General features: G+C 39.0%; 1 protein-coding gene across 1 annotated transcript in view; it reads left to right on the top strand.

The window, feature by feature from the left end:
* Positions 1-20682, top strand: part of Maob (monoamine oxidase B) — an 88881-nt gene that overhangs the window by 46530 nt on the left and 21669 nt on the right. Inside the window, exons 4-6 of the mRNA XM_090327227.1 lie at positions 10618-10722; positions 12449-12540; positions 18957-19098. Coding sequence (XP_090183353.1) covers positions 10618-10722; positions 12449-12540; positions 18957-19098 — 339 coding nt within the window. The remainder of the gene's footprint in view (positions 1-10617; positions 10723-12448; positions 12541-18956; positions 19099-20682) is intronic.

The following is a 20682-nucleotide window of genomic DNA, read 5'->3' as shown; positions in this document are numbered from 1 at the left end:
CCCTAGCTACTCAAGAGGCTGAGCTCTGAGGATCACTGTTCAAAGCCAGCCCTGACAAACAATTCTGTGAGACACTTATCTCCAATAAATTACTCAGTAAAAGCCAGAAGTGGTGCTGTAACTCAAGTGGAGAAGGGTCAGAGCCGAGGCCCAGAGTTCAAGCCCCAGGACTGACAAAACAACAAAAAAGGGTAGTGAGATTCTAGCCTCCTTTTATTTTTTGCTCTATCAGACATGAAATGACAGTTCCATTTCATGACATATTTTCTGCCATGTTGTGCCACCTTGCCACAGGTCCAAGATAGCAGGACCATTCAGTCCTGGACTGAAACCTCCAAAATTATAAGACAAAATATATAAAGCCTTTCATTTCAGGTACTATCACACTTGCCTATCACAATCCTTATTGCTTATTTCCCATTCTTCTTGTCATGAGTGACCTCTTCTTCAAAAGTATAGTGTTTTTCTTTAAAGCCCACAGATACCAGTCGTTAGTATTTCTCAGATGTATTTGAATACGCTTCCTGAACGTAATTGTTTCACAGAAGCAGATGCCTCTAAGACAGCCTTTTCATCTTAATCCAGTTGGCAAAGTATGAGTTCTTTTGAAGCATGTCTGGAGTATCTTCCACGGGAAAGTCACATGCGGTTTCTTTGCCAAACTTGTCTCTTGCTATTATCTGCATCTCATTCCAAGATTTCTCCTGAACTGTCATTTCTTGACCAGTTCCCAGGACACTATGATAGGATCTGCCCAGTATCTGTTTTACTGCCTCAATATGTGAATCTCCCTTAAATCAACACAATGTCAACACTACGGTTTAACTCTGATGGACGAAAAGCTCCTGTAGGAGCCAAAGAAAATTTCCTGTTTGTGCAGCAAGTTTCCTTTGATTGCTTTTAAAGTACAGCTCTTATTTCCAGTCTACAACTTCTTTGGGTAGTATTCTGACTCATCTAGGTGATTTCATTTTAGTTTGTACTGCTAAAGAAAGCTCCCAATTTATGAAGTGAAAAGCTGATACCTGTATAGACTGGGATGAGATGCACTGAGTGGGTAATTCAACAGAGAGGAGAATCCATGCTGTGCTCAGTTAAATTCAAGGATAGCAATTTCCAGCTCCTAAGGATCTTTCTAGCAAGCAAGACATATAACTGCTGAGGTTTCAATAAATTCACCGTGATCCCGGGCATGTAATTTAATGCTTGTTAGAAGCTTCAATTCCCAGTCTGCCAAGTGGGTCGATTAGTTTCTACCTCCTAGGATTGCCAGAAAAATTAAATATGACAATACATAAAATGACTTTATAAATATTAAAAGCCTTTGTCATTATTTCTCTTTGTGTGTGTGTGTGTGTGTGTGTGTGTGTGTGTGTGTGTGTGTGTGTGCTGGACCTAGGGCTTGGGTACTGTTCTCGAGCTGTTTTACTCAAGGTTAGTGTTTCACCAACTTGTCCTACATTTGGTGAACTGATTGGAAATAAGAGTCTCACAAACTTTACAACCCAGGCTGGTTTTGAACCGTGATCCTCAGACTTCAGCTTCCTGAGTAGCTAGGATTATAGGCGAGAGCCATTGGTTCCCAGCTTGTCATTATTATCTTAGGTATTAGAAAGACCCTTTAAGATGAATTTCTTTTAAAAATTTACTCTTTATTTATAAAATTTCCAAACAGGCAATTACATGTCCTCAAACTGACATCTGAGGAAAAAAAATGATTGGAGAAAAGTAATTTATGTTGTAAGTCCATTTTGCCTTCTTTCTCTTTTTCTCCCTCATCTTACTCTCTCTCCCCCTCCCTCTTTTCCTCCCTCTTTTTCATTGTCCTATGTTTGTATTTCATTACAAAGAGTTTTTCCATCTTTTTATTATGCTATATATTTCAAGGACATCAAAAGCACTTTGCATTTCTTTGAAAGATGAGGGATGCACCTGTCGTCTGGCCCCTGTGACTCCAGAAAGGCTACCTTGAGTTAAGAAAGTAGTATCATTGTTTGGGGTTACCTGAGTTGCTCATGGAGGCTCATGGAGTGGAGGGAGCAAGTGGAAGCACTGGCTTGATAAGGTGTGCATGAGCACTTCTCTTGACCAGGGCTGGGTAAGCTCTTGGAAATGGTGTTTTCTGTTGGTCAACCCTAGCATGCTAAGTTCTGCTTGGTGAGTCTGTGATATTGCATGGTGAGATTTTCCTGAGGGTCATGGGAAACTCAGATGCATATATAGAAATGGTTTTACGGTATACTTAAACCCTAATCATTACTTAGATCCTTTTAAGCCCATTGCATGTATTAACTTACTTCTTCCTCATTTCAGGCCTGGAAGTAGATGTTATAACCTTTGGGTGCTAGAGCCATCTGGAAAATATAAGTGACCTTCCCAGAAGTATAGGAGATAAAACTTACGGAAGGTCTGTTTCCTGAGCTGGAATTCCCATACTCTAAATAACAGTTGGTTGTTTCTTTGTGAGAGGAAGAGGGCAGGGACAGTAATGATAGCATCAGTTGATATTTATTCGTTCATCACATGCAAGAGATTTTGTGGGCATTATCTCACTAGTGGCCCTCACTAACACCAGGATGTTGACTCTATGTATATCTACCTTCTATGCAGAGACCCAGGCATGCCTGAATTTATGGCTACCTACTGAGATGTTCCCTGGTACAGTCTGTGTACTGACCCTTAACAGCATATATAAACAAGCAGATTTTTTCAAATAGTTTTTCAGTGCTGAGGACTGAGCTCAGAGCCTTGCACATGCTAGCCAAGCACTAGATTACTAAGTTACACTCCAGCCCCATATGGGTCTTTTCCACATGCTTTCTGGTGTTTGAATATTATGAGACTATTGTAAAGATATTATAAAAGTTTACAGTGGTTATGATGAAGCTTAGCGTCCCTATTTACTGATTCTTTTGTGTTTGATGTTCTTTACTGCTTCAGATTATTATCATCATCCATTGATAGTGAAAAGTTTCAAACCATAACATATCTGTGCTTCAAAGTTTACAATTCTTTGAATAGTGGTAATTTGAGGTCTTTGGTTACAGTCATTAAACAAAGGGCCTCACACAGGCTAGAAAAGTGCTCTTCTACTTGAGCTATGCCCCAGGCCTTTTGGTTTTAGTTTGTTTTTAGGTAGCGTCTCACACTTTTGACTGTACATGCCCTTAGACCATCTGTCTACCTCAGTATTTTGGGATTACAAGCATGTATCACCACATGTGGCTATTTTAATAAGAAATGATACTTTTGTCTATAAAACCACATTAGACTTATTAAATTAAACTAGAATGTGATACCTAGAAAATCCTATCCTACATTATTGTTAGCTAAATAATTTATGGAAAATTTTTATAACGTGTGATAGTGGGACTAAGTTTTGTCATCTCAATCTAATTTAAGAATTACACCCAAGGAAATTGAACTGTGGCCTAAGTGGTAGACCACTAGTCTTGAGCAAAAAGGGCTCCGGAACAGAGCCCAGGGCTTGATTTCAAGACCCAGGACCAGCTCGTGCATGCACACACACACACACACACACACACGCATGCATGTACACACAAAGTTACACAAGAATGACACTCAAGCAAAGGCAGCTAGTAGCATGTTAAAAATGCACAGAAGAAGAGATTTAAATATTTAAAAGTGACTCAGATTTAATGGAATTCAGAAATAATGTAGATTATAATTGCAGAATATTTTTCTAATTAACTCAAAACATATTATAGAAATGTGTTTAGGTTGTTGGAGATATTTTTGAAGATGACACATTCACTCTTGTTCCTATACAAGTTTTTACCATATCATTGATGGCATTTGAAAATTATGATCTAGGATATAAAAATAAGTTTTGCCTTATTATTTAGACTTGATTAGCAACTTTCCCCTCTCTATTTCTTCTTTTGAGTTTGTTTACCTATCTGACAAGATTTGTAGCGGCTTTTGTCATATTTCCCATTTCTTTCAGTGATTAAGAAAGAGTCTGGAGAGTCATAGAAAAGATTGGACCCTCCCCCCAAAGAAAACACTTCTATTCTCAAATAGAATAGTTTTAGGCCTGGTTCCAGAAGTCCCTCATGACATCTGGGCCAATATAGAGCCCTGAGATGGGGATTCAACAGACATTGTTAGGTTCTTCCGGGCCCTTGCCAATGAATAGCAGTACAGAACATAAAGAGGAATGGGTGTGGCCATTGCTTGAGAGATTCTGAGGACCAGGAGCTATGAAGAGGAGGGGGAAGAGGCTCAAATGGGAGAACTCAGACTGTGAAGTAGTTGCAATGGAAGCTTTAGTCCCAGGATTTGAACTCAGAGTTTTGTACTCTTGCTCAGCTTCTTACTCACAGCTGGTATTCAATCATTTGAGCTATGCCTTCAATGGGCATTTTGCTGGTTTGTTGGAAATGGCATGTTACAGACTTTCTTTTCAGACTGGTTTTGAACTAAGTTTGGCATGAGCCACTAGATCTCACCATTCCATTAAAATTACAATTAAGGGGCCAGGAGCATAGCATAGTGGTAGAGTGCTTGTCTAGCATGCACAAACACCCAGGTTTCACTCCTCGGTACCACACACACCGACAAAGCCAGAAGTGATGCTGTGGCTCAAGTGGTAGAGCTCTAGCCTTGAGGAAAGCCCAAAGACAGTTTCCAGGCCTTAAGTTCAAGGCCCAGGACTGGCCAAATTACAATTAATCAATTACAATTACAATTAATACAATTACAATTACAATCAATCCCAACCTGCCAACACTTCCTAGTTTTTGCTTTCTCTGTCTTAGAACTTTTGACTTCTAATCTGCTACCCGATTTTTCCTCTGGTTTACTTGATTTTGCTGATTAACTGTGTCGTTTTATTTTCTATGTTTCTACATCCTTTCTGGTAAACAGGCTTATCTGTAATCTCTTTAGTACTGGAGCAATGCTAGAAAACACTAAAGAAGTGTTTGTTGAATGAATGAAAGAACTGAGTGGATGATCATCTGAGGATGGGATAAAAGGAGAGAAAGCTAAAGAAATGACCTGGCTAGTCATTAAATCTATCATTGGCTTCTGCCAATGGTCAGAATCTGAAGTGATTACTAGATTTATATGCCTTCCAGGGACCTTCATTAAAGCAACTGAGAAGTGACTCAAAGAGTAGAGACTGGAGTAAAAATATGAGCTCTTTTAGTCCAGGGTGCAGTTTATCATTTCAATCATGCTGTAGTAAAATTCAGAGAAAAAAGAGAAGACATAAGGAACAGGAGAAGTAGTCAGTGGTGGAACACCTGCTCATCATGAGCAAGATTCCATCAGCAGCACTGAAAAACTAAATAAAACCCAGGAACTTGAGCTCTAAAGTCCACAAATCTGAGCTTAAATTTGGATCCCACCAGTAGTTCCAAGCTGTGCAGCCTTGGACAAGTTACTAAAACCATCTGTGCTTTGGAAAACATTACCAAAGGTATATTCCAAAGCACACTATCACTGGGTTGTCAGGAAGTTTAAACTAAATCCATTTAGCTAAAACTGTTAGGTCAGTGTTTGACAATGGCAGATCAATAATTAGAAGAGGCTGGAGAGCTTCCTGGGCAAGAGCTTTGGCCTTTGAATATGTGGATTAAAATCTTGCTGCCACTTAACTAGCAGGGAGAATTCCTTGTAAGAATTGAAGTATCTTAATCCCCACAGGACAGCCTTTGCTCTCTTCTGTCATTGTGATGAAGTGCAAAGAACAGGTGCAAAGTGCATCCAAAGGGGATTCACTTAGTGGGAGGTGTTGTCATTATTGTTACTTCCTTTTGTAAAAAAAATATGTAAGTAGTTGTACACATGGATTTCAAGTCAGCATGTCAGTTTGCAAGTACAATGCATCTTGATCAATGTCACCTCTTTCATTATTCTTTCCAATCTCTCCTAACCCTACCTATTCCCTCCATTTACCTACTTCCATTCTTATATATGTATATTCAATATTATGACTAAATTTGCCACCAGTCTTTTTGCTACTTCTATTCCTGAAGTGCTTGACCTATTTTTCATACCCCATTTTACCCCCCAACACACACACCAATTCTCTGTACGTGAAAAATGCTAGGCTAGTATATGTTAGGCTGCTGCTGGTCAGTTATAAAAACACAGCTGCACCTGTGTGATGATACAATCAGAAGACATGCCAATGAAAATGCTAGGTGTTTGGAAATATGAATAAGGAGCATGTCTTACTCTCTCAACTATTCAGAAGCCAGAGATCCTGAAGAGCACAGAAGCCAAAAAGCCCATTTGAACTAACAAGCCAGGCATGGTAGTATGTGCTTGTGATTTCAGCAGCATAGAAGACAGAAATAGGAAAATTACAGTCCAAACTAGCCCTAGGACAAAACAGGATACTCTGTCTGAAATATAAGACTCAATAAAGGACTAAAGGCATGGCTCAAGAAGTGGATCAACTTGCCTAGTAAATGTGACAACTTGAGTTCGAATCAAAGTACTACAAAAATAGAAATAAAAATAAGAAGTCTGAACAAGGGTCACAAACCAGGCATAACGTGGAGGAAGAACTTTTTTGCCCAAGTAGAGTATGTAATGTATCGCTCTTACCTCAGAGGAAACGTTATAGTTCTTTTCCTCAAACTGGAAATAGAGATCCAAAGTAAAGCTTAATCCTTCAAGTGAGTTTATTATTTAAGTATAGGTCTTGTTGGTAGCTGTAAAAACAAATGCATTATAAGAGGGAACAGCTAGCCACTTTGGGTCCCCATGGCCAGGAAGGCACGCTTCTCATGAATGTCAGAGGGAACATCCTGAGAAGAAAAGGTCACTCCTCAGGAACTGAAGCTAATAAAGACCAAACCACTTGTTTCTACTAGCAGAGATCGAGACTGACATAAAGAACAAGATGGCAAAGAGGTCAATAAACAAACAGGACATGAAAAATGCTGATCTTGACATTATTGACGGCTACATTGCCCAGCCAGCCTATTTCTGTTCTGTGAAGATTCCAGAAAGCAGAGTTCCTATGATTTGATTGAGCCTGGCAAGCCTTTACAGACTCCAAAATAAGTCTACATGAGGATTCATTCGGTTGCTGGTTTTCAACACATTTGATTTAAAAAGCCAAATCCATGCCAGAAATTCCAATTCTGGGAATTTAGCCAAAAGAGATGAATCAAGATTGTGACCATAGATTTATGAGCACAAAGTGATTTCAAGAATGACAAATAATTTATCACAATCACAAAATTATCAGAAATAATTTACCACATGCATATATATATATATATACATGCTATCCCCATGACACCCCTGTGAGATGAATGTGTTGATTCTGATTCTATAAGTATCAGAACAAAAAGTTGGGTGTGGCTCACTGGCAGAGAGAGAGTCCCTTGAGTCCAACCCCAGAACCATTTAATTAATTAAAAAAAGAATGAAGGCTTACAAATATCGATTGATTGCCCCATCCTCAAACCTGTTAGCACATTTCAGAGCCAATTCAAGTAAGAGTTTTTGTTTTGGGGGGGGTCATGGGTCTAGAACTCTGGGCCTGTGCACCCTTCCTCAGCACTTCAGCTCTGGTTTTCTGATGAATGACTGGAGATAAGAGTATGGATTTTCATGCCCTGGCTGGCTTTGAACTGAGATCCTCAGATCTCAGCCTCCTGAGTAGATGAGATTACAGGCATGATCCACAAGCTCCAACTACAATCATTTTTATAAATTATCTTGTAACTTTGCTCAAAATTTTCAATATGGGGGAGAGGGAAAGTGGGAGAAAAACATGAGAAGGAATAGTTAAAGAAGTAATGTACCTACTATCTGATGAATGTAACTGCAACACCTATATACATTACCCTGACAATAAAATACAATTAAAATACACACACACACACACACACACACACACACACACACACACACATATATATATATATATATATATATATATATATATATATATATATATATATATGTATCATGGACTTTTCTGCCCATGACTTTGAATCATGATCCTCCAGATCTCAGCCTACTGAGAAGCTATAATTTACCTATGTGAATCACCAGCATCCAGATGACAGTTGCTTAATTTTGGTCAAAAGGATTTTGATATTAATCACTAATATGTGTGTATGTCTGCTAATGAGTATTGATAATTCTAGATATTCCTATTGTGCACGCACACGAGCGCGCACACACGCACACACACACACACACACACACACAATTTTGATCTATGTGGCAACTACAAGTTCAGCTGAGGTTCCAGTAGCTTCCACTTATGAGCTGTGAGATCCTGTTCCTGTGAGACTAATTTGAACTTATTTGTGCTTTATTTTCTTCACCTATAAAGGAAAGAATGAATGTCTACTAGGATATCTCATAGGGCTATTTGGAAGTTCAAACAAAATAATATATGCTATTTGACTTTGTGACTTGGACACATTCTGAACTAGGGGCGTATTGGGTTGTCTTCACAATTTCTTCAGGACAAAACAATCACTAGACTGTCTCCCCATGGCCAAATAGGAGGTCCAGTTCTTTTGTACTGCCTTTGATTGTATATTCTTATAAACTTTACCATTCCTCTCTCTCCTGCTTACTCCTGGAAGCTTGAAGATCTGAGATTTCCTTAGGAGTCTAACAATAGCTCTTTCCTGTGTTTATTATAAGTTGTTAAAAGAACGCTCACTTTTGTGAACCTGGCTAAGCTAAGCCATTGCCTGTTTGGATATGATATCTTGAGGATTCTAAGTCAGTGTATAAAATGGGGCAATGTGCCTTCTTCTTCCTAAGACTTGTGTTCTTTATGTACCATTCATTACCCAGCACTCTAGGATGTTCTATGATGCTCATTTTTTATTCTAATTTTTGATTTTAGAATTCCCAACACACTCTTTGTTCTGAAAGCATTCCTGAATTCGAAGGTCTCTGTTATCACCTTGTTGGAACCTTGTTCAGGGAAACGACTACTGTGTCTTGAACCCCTTGAGAGAGAGTTTGTATACTTCAGCTGGGGTGTCATTTCAACTAGTTATTGAGCAGATATGGATCAAAAAGAGTTTTTGAGAGGGTGCCCCAGCACTCCTTTATATTGCTTCCACAGAGCACACACTAGTCAAAGATGCCATCCCAGGGGTAACAAGGAACAGATGGTGGGAAAATGTCAGGTACACTAAGTCTGGGTGAGTGCAACTTGGATGCTATAGTTTGTGGATTGACTTTTCTGTCATTAAAAATTTACCTTTAGGGGCTGGGAGTTTGGCCTAGTGGTAGAGTGCTTGCCTAGCATGCACAAAGACCTGGATTTGATTCCTCAGTACTATATACATAGAAAAAAAGCCCAGAATGGTTCTGTGGTTCAAGCCACCAAAAAAAGAAATGTCTCTAGCCTTGAGAAAACCTAAGGACAGTGCTCAGGCTCTGAGTTCAAGCCCCAGGACTGGCAAAAGCCAAAAAAAAAACGTTAAAAAATTTACCTTAGTGCTTTTAACAGGCCAAGTCCATGAGTCACATGGGAATTTTCCCTTTCTGAATCAATCCTCTTAACAGAAAAAGCTTGGAAGAAAAGCATTTGAACTCCCCAGAAAAAGAGAGAATTCTGCTAACAGGCTGTTATTTTTTTTGCCAGCTCTGAGGCTTGAACTCAGGGCTTGGGAACTATCCCTGAGCTTCTTTTGTTCCAGGCTAGCACTTGAGCCGCAGTACCAATTCTAGCTTTTCCTGTGTATGTGGTACTGAAGAATCAAACCCAGGCTTTATCCAATACTGAGATTTGAACTCAGTACTTGACACTTTCATTCACTGATTAGTGCTCTTTCATTCATTGACTAGTATTCTATCAACTGAGCTACACCTCCAATTCCCTTCATTTTCTCTGTGTAAAATCAATATAAGATGAATCTTTTCTCTTTGATTCACTGTGAGATTTTGGCCTACTGAGAAATTTGAATTTATTCTTCGTATGAATATGTGTCTCTTAATTGTCACCAAGTGAAACCTCCCAGGCATGTTTAGTATTCTGTCTTATTTCTATCCTTTGCTGAGAGGTATTCATCTATCTCGGGTAAGATGCTGCTATCGGGATAACCAGATGGGATCAACGTGTCTGGACCAGAGACTTGGAGTTGTCTCATCCTTCCACTCTGGCTTTACTGATCTTTGGGAATTCCTGACTTGACTTAGTACCTCTCACTCTTTTGGAGAGCTTTCTGGGAGCCCTGACTGGTATTTCTTTCTACACAGAATTATCCACTTCTAACTTGTATAATATTTGTAATGGTAATGTCCTGATTGTCAATGCTCGCCTGGAGTCTGGATTCTAAGATATTCACAAGTATTATTGACAGATGAGATTCCATTTGGTAATGAAATCCCACTTCTGTCCTGGCATTTAATCATGCACAGGAAGGGTCTGACTTCAGAGCAAACATGTTTTTATTGAGCTTGATGTGACATCAGACTTAGTCAACAGAAGGTTTTGCTGGGAATCTCTACTCTAAAGTATTAGTAACACAAGGAACAAAAAGACTTATGTGTGTATCACATACCTATAATTAACATGATTTTGCCTGCAGAGATTGAACTACATTTATGTTGTTATGAAGAACTCCTTTTTAAAAAGTCTCTATCTTACAGGGAAAATCATACCCATTCAGGGGCCCATTCCCTCCTGCGTGGAATCCTATCACCTACCTAGATTATAACAACCTGTGGAGAACAATGGATATCATGGGGGAAGAGGTAAAGCTTCTTTGGCTACATTTGAATTTTCCATAATGAGTCTTTAAAAGAGGGAAAGCATGTCAGCCCTTAGTGGCTCACACTTGTAATCCTATCTAACTCAGGAAGCTGAGATCTGAAGATTATAGCTGGAAGTTATACTGGGCAGAAAAGTCTGTGAGACCGTTATCTCCAGTGAACCAGCAAAAAGCCCTAGTGGGGTTGTAGCTCAAAGGTAGAGTGCCAGCCTTGAGAGGAAAAGTTAAGGGACAGTGCTTGAGTTCAAATCTCACTACCAGCATAAAGGAATGAATGAAAGACAGATAGGAAGGAAGGAGAAAGAAAGAGAGGGAAGGAAGGAAGGAAGGAAGGAAGGAAGGAGGGAGGGAGGGAGGGAGGGAGGGAGGGAGGGAGGGAGGGAGGGAGGGAGGGAGGGAAGAAGAACAAAAGAAGGAAAGAAGAAAGAAAGAAAAAGCAAAGAGGAGAGTAATATATTGTCCACCCATATTCTGTTTGTAGCACATTGTGGGCCACATAAGAATAATTGGTGAATAATTATGACTTGAATGAATGAACTTGTTTCTAAGTAAAAACAAAATATAAGATATGCAACTGCTACTTGCATGCCACTAACGAACAGGCAGAAAATGATAAACCACTCAGACTTTCTGGGATGATATTTGGTGTTTAGAAAATGCTCAGGACATCATAGAGTAAGATGTCTGACTATCCAATTCTCTTTGCCAAAATTTGCAGCCTATAAGGAAATGTAAGTGAAGCTTCCTTGGATATTGTGATTTAAATGTAATTCAGTAAAACTTCTGAGCCTACTTAAAAAGGGGAATTTGAAATGGTCTTTGTCTCCCTTGCCCACAGTTTTCCTTTCTGTGGTTTTAGTTACCTGACCATAATTTCTGTTTATTTCTGAAATGTGCTACTTAATATTTACCAACTGCAGTTATATATCTTAATGACAGTATATAGTTAATTCACTGTTATTGTCAGTCTCTTACTGGGCCTACTTTCTAAATTAACTTTTATTGTAGGTGTGAATGTGTAGGAAAGTATAGATAGATAGATCTCTGTCTATGATTAGGTATAATCTGAAGTTTCAGGCATCTACTTGGGGTCTTGGGCCAAATAGATTAGAGGAGCACTGTCATTCATATTTATAAATCATCCAATTAAAATAGACCTCCATTCATTGTGTTAGAAAGGTTATTGTAAATTAAATATAGACTGACTACTATAACAGGAAAACCATACATATTTCTTTTTGGTGGTAGTAAAAGTGAGTGTGTGTGTGTATTGGTACCAGGGCTTGAACTGAGAGCCTTAAATTCTCTCACAGCTGCTAGCTCACAGATACTAGTTTACTACTTGAGCCACCTCTCTGGTTCAGTATTCTTTTTTCTGCCTAATTGGAGATGGAGGATCATGCCCAGGCTGGATTCAAACTCTGATCCTCAGATTTCAGCCTCCTCAGTAACTGGGCTTACAAGTATGAGCTACTGCTGCCCAAGTATGAGCTACTGCATTTGCTACACAGGACATCTACCACTTTAGCCATGTCCTCTTCTCCCCAGACCAGGAAAACTATTCAAATAACATAGTTTATTTAGTAAAATAAACTTCTGGAGGAATTTAGAAAACGTACATTTTTCTTCTTGTGAGAGTTTTTGATATTGCTTGGATAGTTATTTCAAATGGAAAACTATTTTCCTCTTTTGAATTTTTCTGAGTATAGATTCCCAGTGACGCCCCATGGAAGGCACCCCTTGCAGAAGTGTGGGACCACATGACAATGGAGGAACTACTGAACAAGATCTGCTGGACTGAGTAAGACCCAACCTTAGGCAAAGGCACCTATTGTGACTGCATCTTTTTGTTCCAGATGGTTCAATATGGTTCATGGCCATATGGTTCAATAAGCTGCTTTGAATCTAAAACCATGCTATTGGCTCAGTGGGATGCTGAAAACAATTGGAACTAGGCGCTACCCTGAAAAGAGCTACACAATTATCTTCCTTTTTTGTAACAGTTTTATTATCACAAAATTGCTACTGCCAGGATAGGAATGTGGCTTAGTGACAGAGTGCTTGCCTAGCATGCAGGAAGCCCTGGGTTCAATTCCTCAGTACCACATAAACAGAAAAAGCTGTATGCGGTGCTTTAACTCAAGTAGTAAAGTACTAACCTTGAGCAAAAGAAGCTCAGAGACAGTGCCTAGGCCTTGAATTCAAGCCCCAGGACTGGGAAAGAAAGAAAAGAAGAAAGAAAGAAAGAAAGAGAGAAAGAGAGAAAGAGAGAAAGAGGAAAGAAAGAGAGAAAGAGAGAAAGAGAGAAAGAGAGAAAGAAAGAAAGAAAGAAAGAAAGAAAGAAAGAAAGAAAGAAAGAAAGAAAGAAAGAAAGAAAGAAAGAAAAGGAGGGAGGGAGGGAGAGAAGGAAGGAAGAAAGGAAGGGAGAGAGAAGGAAGGGGAAGGAAGGAAGGAAGGAAGGAAGGAAGGAAGGAAGGAAGGAAGGAAGTTGCCACTGCCATAAAGTCTTCAGAACAGACCAGAATAAGCCACTCCTTAAAACAGCATAAAACCCATCAACTTGTAGATTGTTTTTGGTAGAGGCTTCTCCTGGGGCTTCAACTGAGGGCCTGGCACTGTCCCTGAGATACTTTTTCCCAAGGCTAATGCTCTACCACTTGAACCATAGTTAATTGGATATGAGTCTTATGGACTTTTCTGCCTGGCCTGGTTTCAAACTGTGATTCTCAAATCTCAGCCTCCTGAGTAATTAGGATTACAGGTATGAGCCATCAATGTCCATCAAAGATCTCACTGATTTATCAAGTTGTTGATGGAGGAATTGTGTGTATTCTGCACTGGCAGCCAAATGTAAAGATGATTACCTTATGCATCTGGAACACTTTCTGTAATACAATAATATGCCTCAAGGATATGAAGAATAAATTCTAAGCTATTCACAATAATAGAGAAAACGTACCAGTGGACCTACTGATCTTTCTAATGAAAAGTATGTAGTGCTGAAAACAAGTACTTATAGCACTGTAGACAAATTGTAAAGACTAGACAGATGATCTGAAGAGGCCTTACTACTCTTAAACACTAGGGAAAGCAAGAAGCATTGTGTGGAGTTCTAGTTCAAGCATATTGTGAGTTTTGAATCTGTGAAGTAAAAGAAATGAAAGTCATGGCATTGAACCATAATCTTCAGATCTCAGCTTCCTGAGTAGCTAGGATTACAGATGTGAGCCACTGGCACCTGGCTTTTTCTTTTCTTTATTATTATTTTTTTACCTGCACTGATGTTTCATGGACTACTTACTCTGCTGGTATTCTACCACCTATGCCTATGCCTGAAGTCCTACTTTTGTTGATTATTTTAGAGATGGTGTCTTGTAGGCTTTTCTGCCCCCACTAACTTGAAAGCAGCATTTTCCAGATTGTATCTTCCTGGGTAGCTAAAATTAAAATTATGAGCCACCAACACCCAGATGAAAGCATCATTTTTAAAGGAAAAAGTATTTGAACGTTTAATATAATAACTAGAGATTGACTAAATGAATTATAGGACACTTAAAAGATGCAATGATCTATTGTTTTAAAATCATGTTGTAGAGAAATTGAGTGGTTTGAAAAATAATAACTAAACGCATAGAGAAAGCAGTTTTCATGGAGTATGTGCAGTGAGATGTGATCTCAATGCTAACTGAAACTGTTTGCATATATGCGGCCAAAGCAATGCAAATGTCGTAATGTATTTATTCCTTGTCACTCTGTGGCATAGTTTGAGTTCGTCCAATTATTCATTATTACTACTGTATAATACTGTGACTATTCTAAAGTAATAGAAAGCAGCCAATTGGGAAATAGTTAATCATTGTGTGCCATGAAATCAGTGCCTATTAAAAGGGCTATATACTTTAATTATTTTTTTTAAAGAATTGGCATTTTTTTCTTTTGTAAAATTTATTTTATTTTTTATTGTCGGGGTAGTAGGTGAAGTATGAGCTATATACTTTTAAACAGTTGTCTAAGGCTGCCTGGCCTTCTTAGGAAAACTATAGCTTACAAGCTAAATTATTTTGATTGTATTAAATTTATAGGATTGATTTTTAAATCCCATGCTTTACATTGTCAGAATATCCTGAAGGTTTAATTATGCATATTTGTGGTATTTTTTAGTTTTTAGAATTTCTGTTATAGAATGTTTTTGTTTTGTTTTGGTGCTCATAGTGAGGGTTGAACTCAGGGTCTTTGTGATGTTCCATAGCATTTTCACTAAAGGTTGGTGCTCTCCCTCTGGAGCCACTCCTGCACTTCTAGTTTTCTACTAGAAAATTGGAGATAGAAGTCTCATGAACTTTTCTGTTTAGGCTGGCTTTAAACTGCAATCTTCAGATCTCAGCCTCTTGAGTAGCTAGGATTGCAGATGTGAGCCATTTGTGCCTGACTTGCATCTCATCTTCCCAGAGTGCTCCGAACCTCTCTGAAGATAAGACCAAGTGAATTTTGAGATGATCATAGAGGCCTGAAATATTCTATATCATGGCTCATGGCCTCCACTCACTGAATACTCTTAGTTATTGTCTGATCAAAAAGGAAACATTCTGGGGGGGAGTAGACTTTGTTGGGGGTTGAGCTAGCAAGGAGAATAGAGAGACTGAATACTGTTCTCACTTTGTTATCTGATATATTGGATATATTTGTATTTGGTTAATTGAAATTGGATAGGGAACGGGGGAAAACAAGATGAGGGGTGGGGGTAGGGGGGAGGAAAATGGGGATCAAGACATGTGAAAGGGTATCAATGGATGGGAATTAATGCACCATCTATCTGGCAAATATCATGTAACCCTTCTATTAATTACAATAATATACATGTATATATATATATATATAAACACATTGTTTGCAAGTAGGAAAATAGAATGGTGAAACTTGCTGAAATTTGGTGGTGGGGCATGGGGTCACAGAGAGTAATAGAGAGGTTAGATTGGTTGTAATATATTGTAAACATGTGCGGAAATGTAACTCTCTATTAAGCTCTCCATTCCTGTATAATGAATATAAGCTGTTTAAAAAGTATGCTAAGCCTATTAGACATATGCAAACAAAAGGACGTTTTCTAATTCCTCCTAAGAGAGATACTCTTGAAATTATTTGCTGGTTTGAAAGGAAATAATCCTGAGAATACCCAGCCTGATGCAACTCAAATATGAATACAATCACGTAATCAAAGATCAGTGTGCATATCCTTTTCTGTTGTCCTTTAAAAAGTGCTTTTGAGGCGGGAATGTGGCCAAGTGGTAGAGTGTGTGCCTAGCATGCATGAAGCCCTGGGTTCAATTCCTTGGTACCACATCACAGAAAAAGTGAGAAGCAGCCTTGTGTTTCTAATGCTATAGTGCTAGCCTTGAGAAAGCTGAAGGACAGTGCCCAGGCCTGGAGTTCAAGCCCCAGGACTGGCAAAAAATGCTTTTCAAGCCAGGCACCAGTGTCTTACTCCTGAAATCAAGAGGCTGAGATCTGAGGATCACAATTCAAAGCCAGCCTGTGAAAAAAATGCCCCTGAGATGCTTATTTCCAATTAACCACCAAAGAGCTTGAAGTGAAACTGTAGCTCAAGTAGTAAAGCACTAGCCTTGAACTCAGGAACAGTGCCTAAGCCCTGAGTTCAAGCCCTAGGACTGGCCAAAAATGTTTCTCAAAAATCCAAATTATAAAAATAAATTAACATTTTAAAATAATTTCCAAAAAGAATTATACATGACATTTCAATGAGATTTAGGGGATCATTTTCAGAAAACCTATGCCTAGAAGAAATGAATCAAAATGTGGCTAATCATTATCTTTTTGAAGGTACAAATATGGAAGCTACTCTTCTCATATTTTTATCTTATGAATTTTCTAAAGTTGATCTAATGTGTATATATTTTTCATGTAGGAAAATGTTATAACATTTATCTTTTAGAAAGTCAACAGGCAAAAAATACAAAAATAGTAAAATAGTATTAGACTAGCTTTCTTGACCTTCCATCGATCAAATACCGTTCCTATTCTTTTATTGCTCAGGTTCAGGAAGTAAGTCAAATAAAGGATTAGAAATAGACCAACCTTCCGGTCATAATCATAGTCACCTGTCTCATCTGCAGTTCAACTCTTTGTAGTTTCAGTTTTCCATGCTAAATTTCCATCTTAAAGACTTTACACATAATATGAAAATAGAACAATGAAATCCATTAAAATTTTTCAAAAAGTGGGAGTGGAGATGGAAATTAGTAATTGAGGGGGAAACTTTGATCCATATATATATACACATATTCATATATGTACATATACACATATATACATACATGTATTACATATGTGTATATGTAATATCATGGTGAAATTTATATATATATATATATAAACAAAGATCACCATAAAGATACTTTTTCATGTTTCTTTTAAGAGAGAAATTCTAACAGTTAGAAGGTCCAGGCAATGGTCTTTATTAAAGTTATCCCAGAATTCTAATTACTATGATGGATTTTAGACCTATACATTTCATACGTCTGAGTCCCTGGAATTGCAGGAGATTTTCCACTTTCTGGTGTGTTTCTTGACCAGCATAACCTCTTAGCTATTTTCTGACCAAACACCAAGCAAAAAGCTCACCCATCTATGTTTTAATAACCTTCATCCATCCTTGGAACTTGTCTTCTTGTAGTCAGTAAAATAATTGAAATAGATAGCTATGAATGGGCCGGGAGTTTGGCCTAGTGGTAGAGTGCTTGCCTAGCATGCACGAAGACCCAGGTTCAATTCCTCAGTACCACATACATAGAAAAAAGCCAGAAGTGGTGCTGAGGCTCAAGTGATAGAGCTCTAGCCTTGAGAAAGTCCAAGGACAGTGCTTAGGCCCTGAGCTCAAACCTAGGACTGGCAAAAAAAAAAAAAAGAAAAAAAAAACAAAGATAACTATGACTATATTTATGTTTTACAAGTCACATAGACTATCTTTTGTACACTCTGAATGAGCTAAAAATTCTTATTTCAGTGGAGGTATGGTGTCAGTGACTCATGCCTATAATCCTAGCTATGCAGGGGGCAATCTAAGGATTTTGACTCAAGGCCAGCCTGGGAAGGAAGGTTCATGAGACTCTTATCTCTAATCACCTAAAAAGCGGAAGTGGAGCTGTGGTTCTTCCAGTGGTAGAGCACTAGCCTTGAGGGAACCAAAGCTAAGGGACAGTTCTCAGGCATTTAATTCAAGCCTCAGGACTGGACTAGCACAAAAAATGTTCAATTGAGAATTCTCCTCATTCATTCATTCATTCGACAAGTAATCACTGAGTGTTTCTTATATGCCAAATGCTCGTTTGATAAAGGGGACACTACAATGAGCACAAAAATAAGGTGCCTGTTCTCATAGGTGGATATTCTAATGAAGGAGATAGCAAAAATGATAAGCCAATAATCAAGTTAACTTCAGATGTTGAAGACAATTCTAAAGATACTATACAAGTGAAAAATGACAGAAAATGCCAGAGTGGTAGGAATATAGAAGCTAATGCTTATTTTTTATAAGAAAAAAGTGTATCTTTCTGAGGAAATATTAGAATACATGGGAGAATGTATGTGATAAGAAGGAAAGGGCAGGTCTGGGCTGCATACTTAGGATTTTTGGAGGCTATGGTGGAATATTTTGATTTTGATAGAATGCTAATGGAAGTTTTCAAGCAGGACAATAATGGGACTTGAATTCCATTTGAAAGAGAGCACCATGCTGAGGACAGAAGTAAGGACACCTGGTGTACTGTGTGTTTAGCTGATACTAGATGAGGATGAATGAGAGCAGAGACCAATCTGCAGTACTCCTGGCAAGAAGTAATGAGCGAGGAGGAAGAAAGAGGGATGGAGGGAGAGAAACAAAATTTGATTTCTAGAATTTTGACTTTTAACTCCTTAGTGAATGGTGGTGCAACCTACCAAGATGAAGATCACTGGAAGAATGACAGGTTGTATGTGAACAAATCATGACCACACCGAATATGGAACAAAAGTTGCTTCCGGATAGTATTTCCTTTAAGGGGTACAAAATGTCATATTCCTCAAATCTCTACTGTTGGTGTCTATAATACTCAGTTTTAGTGACATTTTCCTGCAACTTATGCAATGATGCAATTCTAGAGAATTAAGATGGTACTTTCCTGCATTTGCCAATGTTATTCTCCTTCCTTCCTTCCTTTGCAGATCATCAAAGCAGTTAGCCACTCTTTTTGTGAACCTGTGTGTCACAGCAGAGACCCATGAAGTCTCTGCTCTGTGGTTCCTGTGGTATGTAAAGCAGTGTGGGGGCACAACCAGAATCATCTCAACGACAAATGGAGGGCAGGTACCCATCCATTCCCCACCTACAACTAGAATGAAAGATTAGCATTATCACTCAATCAGGAACCACTGAAGTTCTACACAAGCTTGTGATTTAAAGTGCTTGATCCTGGTAGCTCCCAAGCGGCTTTTAGAAGAGAGAGTCAGGTACACTGGATGAGCCTATAGTGGCCAGTGTAATTTTATGACTAGGATTGTCTTTATAGATATTTGCTATTTTTCCATTAAGATATACATCTCTTTTTTGTCTGTCAAACAAACATAATTCTAGCACTTCCTAGAAAACTCCAAAAGGAATGTTAAGGATGCATTTTCAATTAAAAACACACACCATAGGATGGAGTTGTAGCTTGGGAATTGAGAACTTGTCTAGCACACATTAGTCCCTGGGTTCCATCCCCAACACTGTTCCAAACAACACTTATTAGGGGGAAAAAACATAGGAATTCTTTCCCTTTTTAACTCATTCAATACCTGGTCTTGAGTCCCAACACTGCAATAGGCATAGAAAGACTTGAGATTTGATTTTGTCCATCTTGGGACTTGAAATCTGAGCCTGGGCACTGTCCCTGTGCCCTTCAGTTCAGGGCTACTGCCCTACCACTTGAGCCACAGTGACACTTCTGGTTTTCTGGTGATTAATTAGAAATAAATGTCTCATGGACTTTAGTGCCTGGGCTGGCTTTGAACTGCAATCCTCAGATCTCAGCCTCCTGATTACCAAGGATTACAGGTGTGAGCCACCATCGCCAGCTTGAGATCTTAATCTATGTAGCCTATGTTCCTCTCTGCTTCTTCTTTCTCCTCCTGTTTGTCTTCTTCCTCCTTTCTTCTCCTCTTCCTCCTCTTTTTTTCCTCCTCTTCCTCCTCTGTTTCCTCTTCCTCTTCTCCCTTTTCTTTTCCCAAAACCTATTTGAAATAATATTTTAAATAGTCTTCTAAAATAATGAATCTGAAAATCAAGGAAGAGGAGGCAGTCAGCTCAAAGGTGAAGCCTAGCCAGGTAGAACACTTGGAAACTTTGGGAGCAGGGCTTGGGGAAGGTGGTTACACTGAGGTGAAATGACCTGTCACCAGAGCAACAGTGTATGCCCAACCTCAAGATGAGCTGAGCATCCTGCAATAAAACATGAGGCTACCCTGGGGCAAGGTGTGGCACTGAGGCAAGGTGATTCTGAGCCTGAGTCTTCAAGGCAAGGCTTAGCTTCTTCAGCCACGTAATAGCCAAGCTCCAACTCCAGATAGTGTTTCTCCAGGCCAGTATCCTAATCAATAAATGCAGATGGGACGCAGAGCAGGGTGGTTGAACAAGCTAGGTTGGGAATGGGATCATTCTGAGGATGTCCAGCAGAGGTTGAAGACTAGGAACCCGAAAGAAGCTCACTTTAAGGGTGTCTTAGAAAACCTATTGATTGTATCACCAGTAAGAAGATTGCCGAAAGACAAGGGACCCAACCATAAAATGTCTTATCTTGCGGGGAGCCGGTGGCTCACGCCTGTAATCCTAGCTACTCAGGAGGCTGAGATCTGAGAATGGGTGCTCCAGGCAAGCTGGGGAACTAAAGTCCATCAGTTTTTTTTCTCCAAT

The sequence above is a fragment of the Megascapheus bottae genome, chromosome X (assembly GCF_031878675.1).
Source record: "Megascapheus bottae isolate mThoBot1 chromosome X, mThoBot2.hap1, whole genome shotgun sequence".
Lineage (NCBI taxonomy): Eukaryota > Metazoa > Chordata > Mammalia > Rodentia > Geomyidae > Megascapheus > Megascapheus bottae.
Note: the sequence above shows the minus strand (reverse complement) of the source record. Positions and strands in the feature narration are given on the sequence as shown.